The sequence below is a fragment of the Gallinula chloropus genome (genome assembly GCF_964237585.1).
Source record: "Gallinula chloropus genome assembly, chromosome: 16".
Lineage (NCBI taxonomy): Eukaryota > Metazoa > Chordata > Aves > Gruiformes > Rallidae > Gallinula > Gallinula chloropus.
Genome location: NC_140101.1, coordinates 15,312,966 through 15,319,394, shown reverse-complemented (window position 1 = coordinate 15,319,394; position 6,429 = coordinate 15,312,966). Strand labels below are relative to the sequence as shown.

The window sequence follows — 6,429 nt, the reverse complement described above, 5'->3', positions numbered from 1 at the left end:
AGACAGCATTAAAAAGGAAAAAAACCTGAGCATACCTTGACATAAAGCTAAATCTCCAAAGCTGCTCTGAGCAAGGACAGTGTGACATGGATTTTTTCCAAGTTTAGCTAAATGAAAGCCATCAGCAATCCTAGAAAGCAGTAACAAGTTTACTTTTCAGGTTAAACATCCAGAATTAAAATGACCCTTCACCACTAACGCATCTGAGGGGGACGTGCAAGTACCTACAGTATAAATAACCCCTTTATTGCTTGAACCACACAGTAATAAACACAAAGTGCTGGAGAGCGACGCACACGGGTATTAAAGAGAGTAAAAAGTGCTGGAAGGAGGTGGAAGAAGCAGCGGGTCCAAAGTGCCGGCAGTTTGAGGCTGGAGCTCTCCCCTCCCGCGTGCAGAGCAGAGCTCATTTGCGCAGGGAGAAGAGCGAGACGCCCTGGAGGCTGCGCAGGCTGGTGCTGAGGTCACGCCTCTGCTTCAGGGTGCACCCTCCCCTGTACTGGGTCATGTAGCTGTCAGGCACACGTCCCCGCCGGGACAGGATGTCCACCATGTGGCTCAGCTTCGACCGGATGGTGGAGTAGTGGAATTGCCTCTCTTTATGGAGTTTTTGGAAATACTCTGCCCTGTGGCTGCTAGAATATTCGAAGGACCGGAGGGAGGACAGCGAGCCGGCAGAGCTTGTGAGGGAGCGCTGGGATGATGTTGATGAAGACCGCGATCGCAGGGTGGAACTCGCTGCAGCCTTTCCGGGCAGAGGTGGTCCGTCACTCGACAGCTTCCTGGGAAGCAGGGGTGTTTCCACGTACTCATCTTCCTTTGTCTGTGTCACCGTGGTCTTCAGCAGAACCGAAGTCTGAGTGCCTGTCATTCTGGCAGCGACAGAGGTCTGAGTGCTGGTTGCTGCCGTGCTGGTGCTGGTCTGTGTGGCAGCATCACACACGCTCACTACAGACTTCTCTTCCCAGGGGCCAGTTTGGGTGGATGAGTTTTTCCGTTCCACCACAGCCTCTGGACCACTGCCCCACTCTTCACAGAGGCAGGAGTGCCCCAGGTCACAAGGTCTGCCCCCAGGAGTATCTTCAGGCAGGTTTAGTTCTTTCAACAATTTCTTGGGAGTACTAGACATTCTGGCAAATTTGGCTCTCAAGTTGCCTTCGACAGTGTATTCCTGAGGGGACTCTGTTCTGCTTGGCAGGTGATCCAATATCCAGCTGTTCCTACAGCTGGACGGTGACTTCAGGCTGATGGGTGTCGACTGGGCATAAAGAATCCTAAACTGGAGGTCAAAGTGTTCAACCACTTGACCTGACAGTAGCAGCAAGTTACTGCTGTTCAGCTTCCCATCAGACCACGTGAAACTGTTGAGAAGAAACCAAAGCCCACAGTTAATCTCCAGTGCCTTTCAACACCTAGTTACAGACCACAGGATTCAGCTCAGAAGTGCTGTGTGGGGAAAGAGTCAATGGACCACTCCCTGTTTCTTCTGCAGGAGGAAGCCTATTTAGCCATGGCAAAGTGCTTTCCTTTCCTAGCAACAACTGTATGAACCCATTTTCCACAGCTGTTTCCAGCTTTGGGTCAGTCCCACTTACACCCAGTGAGTCCCCTTGCCACTGGCATTCAGTAGCACTGGCTAACAGCAGTGTTCATACTTCCCTCTTGCAGACACACCCCCTCCCCCCATGGCTTCATCATGCCCTGACAGACCCCAATACTTGCCTGTAGGAACCTGTTGTCACTCTAATGCCATCAATTAACATGAACTTCTCATGGACTTTCCCAACAATTTTGGCTCCTGATCTCATGTAGTATGTGTTCCCAGTGAGAGTTCGAACCCTCAGCAGCTGTTTCAGAAGAGAAGGGGAAAAGTAACATCAGATGGAAGTTAATTGCCAGGCATTGATTAGCATTGACACAAGCTTCCTGACATTGTCTGTGTGATTAGTTACACAGAGCCAAATCTCTGTTGGACTGGGAGCCTATGAAGAGAGCAGCCAGTTGTAATTAATTACTGCCCACAAAGGTAGGAGTGCTTCCCTGCCCAGAGAAACTCACTGGGGGGGTGAACAGAAGTCTGTCCAAGCCACAACACAGCTGTGTCAGCATATATTCAGAGGAATTAAATAAATCACCTGGATAACATCATCCAAACCCTTTTAAAAAAGAAAGCAGCCACGTATTAGGAAAGAAACGATATGTTACCAGAGCTCCACCACCCTTGAGCTTCCCATGTTTCTATTTTCCTGAGCAAGCAGTTCATTGAGCCAAAGAATAAAGCTGCTTAGATCTTGCAAGCAAAATTAAACAGTTGAAAATTGTTGTTGCCTCAGGACAGGGATGGCAGCACACACTCCACCCAGCACTCTGGGGAGCTGTGCAGCATAGTGGCATCTCCTACGTACAGGCAGCACATGTGCCTTTTCTGCATGGCTTTGTGAGTAGTTTCACATGCTGGATTAGAGGTTGCACTGAGCCTCAATAGGCTGAGAAGCATTCCAGAAACTCCCTTTTCATATCCACTATCAAACAGACAGGATGCATCAGCCTCTCAAGGGAGCCTGACCTCTCACAGAAAGGCAACTTCGATACCCATAACCATAAACTCCACCACAAAACACCTGAAGCCAAACCACACCTGCCAGTTCAGCACTTACACTTTCCTGCTCGGGGCAAACCCCCAAATTCTTGCACATTTCCAAGAAATGGGGTACAAAATCCTGGTCAAGAAGGATATAGACAGGGACTCTGCGCTTGTTATAGGCGTTCTGAAGGTCACCGAAGATATCAATGTCTGTGAAGGAATCCATCACAAGGGCAATCACCTGCAAACAAAGTGTGACATTTGTTTAGGAGCTTTATTCATTCCACACAAGGCCAGTTCACTGCTGCTGCCACAGCTCTGTCATGGCCAGGGGTACAGCTCTTTGTCCTGCTGCACAGGCCCTGCCAAGTTACAGAAGGTCTCTATATTCCTGCAGTGTTTCTGGAAACTGCAAAGCAGAACCCAGAGAGGTTCTTCCCTCACATCTGCTGCCATTTCTGTATGCTTTCACAGCTGCTTTCCTACATAACCACCCGGTAGCTGGGCTTTTGGTAACAGTGGGGAGGCTGTGGCAGTGGAATTGGGAATCCGGAGAGGCCATCTCCACTCCTGGCCTCCCAGCATGACATACCTGCTGCAGATCACCACTACCCACAGCAGAATTAGCTCAATGGGCCTCCTCATTGTCACAGCTGAACATCTCAGCTTCTCTCTGTGTGGTGGGAAGGGAATGCTCTCCCTATATAAGTTACCAAGAGGTAAACCTCTTCTGTGACTATGTATTAACTGCATTCACTATTTCCTGGCTCATACTAGATGTATTCTGAGTTTCCAGCCCATACCTTCACAAGAACCACCCCCCCCTTGACTTGACAGTTCTTTACAGAAGATGGAAGATTTCTCTCAGACAGCCAAAGACAAGATGATAGCCCTACACTTATGAATGAGCCATCCCACTAATTCAGAAGAACCCCAGGGAACTGCATGAAGCTGTGACCAGGGAGGTTTAGGTTGGCTGTTAGGAAGAAGTTCTGTACTGAGAGGGGGGTTGGGCACTGGCACAGGCTGCTCAGGGTCACAGCACCGAACTGGGCTGAGGGCAAGAGGATGATGTGCTCAGTGCCATCTCTGACTGGGCTGGGCCTGCATGGAGCCAGGAGCTGGACTAGATGGTCCCTATGGGTCCCTTCCAACTACACAGATTCTAGGATCTGCTGGAGGCACCTGCCCTTAGCAGATAGATAAGGCACCCAGACCTTGCTGCAACATGCCCAAGGTGTGTATGGACGTGACACAGCTGCTCCATGGGTGGCATTGCCCATACTCAGAGAAAACATTTCCCACAAGAACAGGCCAAGCTTTACATTCCCACCTGCTCCTTACAGGGTTGGTTCCACACAGATGAGTTTTTAGGAATAACACACAGGCACATTGGTGTTTCTAGGTCAGATGGGTTTATGCTTGTGCTTCTTACAGTTTTCCTGGGCTTTTCTCCAGCCTATCACCCATCTAAGTATCAAGGGAAGACAAAACTAAGATGCTTTTGAAATACACTTTTACTCAGTGTGAGCAAAAGTACAGTTACATAAAGAGGAACCCCCCTTTCCCTAAACTCATCCATTCTGCACAGCAGAGGCAAGATAACAGGTGTCCCATTCAGTCACTTCAGCTAACAGCACTTGAGTGAGGTGAGAAGAAACTCCACAGCATCTGAAGGTCTCCTGTTCCTCATTAACCCAGAGGTGACTGAGCAGCACCACACAGGATTGGGCTACAGGGAGTCAGAATTCCTCCCCATTCTGTGTCCACAAAACCACTCCCCATGTCAGGCAGGCACACGGCAGAGCAGCTCGCCTGGCTCTTGGCTCAGTGTGAGGAAAGGCATTTAGAAAGATGCTACAAGCAAGAATGTTAAAAACAAGTACAGCTTTTTGGAGAAAAAGATGCTTTGATGGAGTTTGCTCATATCACCAGACAAGGCTCACTACCGAATAAGGATCCTTTGAGAACAGAGCTTCCCCTGTCACCGTTTCTGGCAGGGAGCCCATCGTTCCCTTACCCTTACACACCCCCTAAGCTCCCAAGCCCTGAGGCAGGCAGGGACAGAGCTCAGCTGCTGATTCAGGATGAGCACAAGCTACACACTTGTTCCAACACGGAGGTTGCTACATCTGGCCACCCAAAGAGGAAGCCACACAATTTAAACTGTAGTTAAAGCCAATTGGATGGCTGCTAAGGGGAAGGGTGGGTCCCTCCGGGGGCTGGCAGTTGGAGGAGATGAGCTGGGGAGTGTGAGGAGTTATGGAGAACAGTTAGAGCTTACTGTGCCACGTGATTTTTAAGCCGTGCTCTGCTTCAAATCACAGCCATCCTCTGCCAGAGGGGGGAAGCCCTGCGCGTTACTTGGGGACAGTTAATGAAGGGAAGGGGTGAAGCAGGGAAATAGCTTTATAAGGGGAGGCCGCTTTGCTGTCACAGCCTTTAAGGGGCAGCAGGTTTCTGCAAGCGAATCCAGCTTGCAGAGCTCATCGGTGAGGAGCCTGGAAAGGGAAGCCTTCTGCTTTGATTAACAGCAACACCAACCCGGCGCCAGAGGCTGGACCGGCCACAACAGCCCCCGGCTACCGCCCCTGGAGCGGCACAGCGGGAAGGGCGGGTCCCACGGGCACACGCTGACCGGGCGAGCACCGCTCGGGGGTTTAGGAGCCTGTGCTCCTTCCGAGGCCTTCTCCGCTGGACGGGAGGCTGCAAGCCACGCAGCCTCGCTCGGCTCCGAGCGGCTGCGACTCTCGTCGAGGCCGCTGCTGGTTTTCGCCCCGGTTCCCCGTCCCGCTCGGATAAGGCGCTGCCGGCACAGCCCGCGGGTCTCCCCGCCGCGCACTGACCTGCCGTGCGGAGCGGATCTGCCGCCGCACCGCCTCCTTGCAGCCGTAGATGCTCTCCCCGCAGCCGGGCTGGAAATGCGCCTCCACCCGCGTCAGCCCGCGGAAGGCGCCGCTGGCGAAGCTCGGCCAGCCCAGCTCCAGCTCCGGCGGCTCCAGGTCCGAGAGCTCGGGGAAGTAGGTGAGCGAGGAGGCGTCGAGCGAGGGCTCGGCCGCCGGCTCCGGGGCCGCGGCGGGCGGCAGGGCGCCCCGCGCGATGGCCTGCACCTCGGGCTCCGAGAGGAACGGCGGCAGCTTCTCCCGCCGCAGGAAGGCCCGCAGCGCCTCGGGGCCGCCCGCCACCAGCTCCTCCAGCGCCAGCCGCTGCGCCTCGCTGTAGGGCCCGGGCGGCCGCGGCGGCCAGCGCCCGGCGCCCTCCTCCAGGCACTGCGAGGGGTTGGCCATGGCGGGGAGCGCGGCGGGACGGCTCGGCGCTGCCCCGCACCTTTATGGCGGCTTTGAATCCAAACAGTGCCGCGCCGCCGCCGCATTGGGGGAGCTGCGCTCCGCCCCGCGCCCCGGTTGGCCGCGGTGGAGGAGGAGGGCTGACCCCGGCCGCGCCTGGCCCGGGGGAAGGAGCGGTTCTGGCCGCGCTGTCCGAATCGCCCTGCGCCGCGCCGGGCGCTGGGGGCGACTCGACCCCTCTAGCGCCCGGTCCCGCAGGCCGTATGCCCCGGCGTCCCCCTCCTCACGGCACGGGGGTGCCCCGGCCGAGGCGGCCCTCTCGCCGAGCCCCTTCCAGCGGCCACGGAGCCGCCGCGTCCGCCCGCCGTATCCGGGCCGGTGAGGGGCCGTGCGCCCCCGCCGCATCGCCTGCCCGGGAGGGGCGACTGGCTTCGGCCCGGCTGGCCTCGGCCCGGCGCTCCCCCTTCGCGAGCGGCCGCTGCCCGCCCAAGCGCGGCAAGGCCGGCCTACCGGGGTGGGGTGGGGGGGGGCTTCCCGGCTAGGCCCGGCCAGCGGGGC

The 6,429-nt window shown here is 55.5% G+C and overlaps 1 protein-coding gene across 1 annotated transcript; it reads right to left on the bottom strand.

Annotated features, from left to right (window-relative positions):
- Positions 1 to 406: 406 nt before the first annotated feature.
- LOC311197626 (protein FAM83D-B-like) lies at positions 407 to 5,871 on the bottom strand (the record flags this gene model as incomplete). The annotated part of the gene is made up of 4 exons (XM_084271407.1): positions 407 to 1,361; positions 1,723 to 1,847; positions 2,658 to 2,825; positions 5,431 to 5,871. The coding sequence occupies 4 exons, from the start codon at positions 5,869 to 5,871 to the stop codon at positions 407 to 409; spliced, it is 1,689 nt and encodes a 562-aa protein (XP_084127533.1).
- Between the last annotated feature and the right edge of the window lie 558 nt (positions 5,872 to 6,429).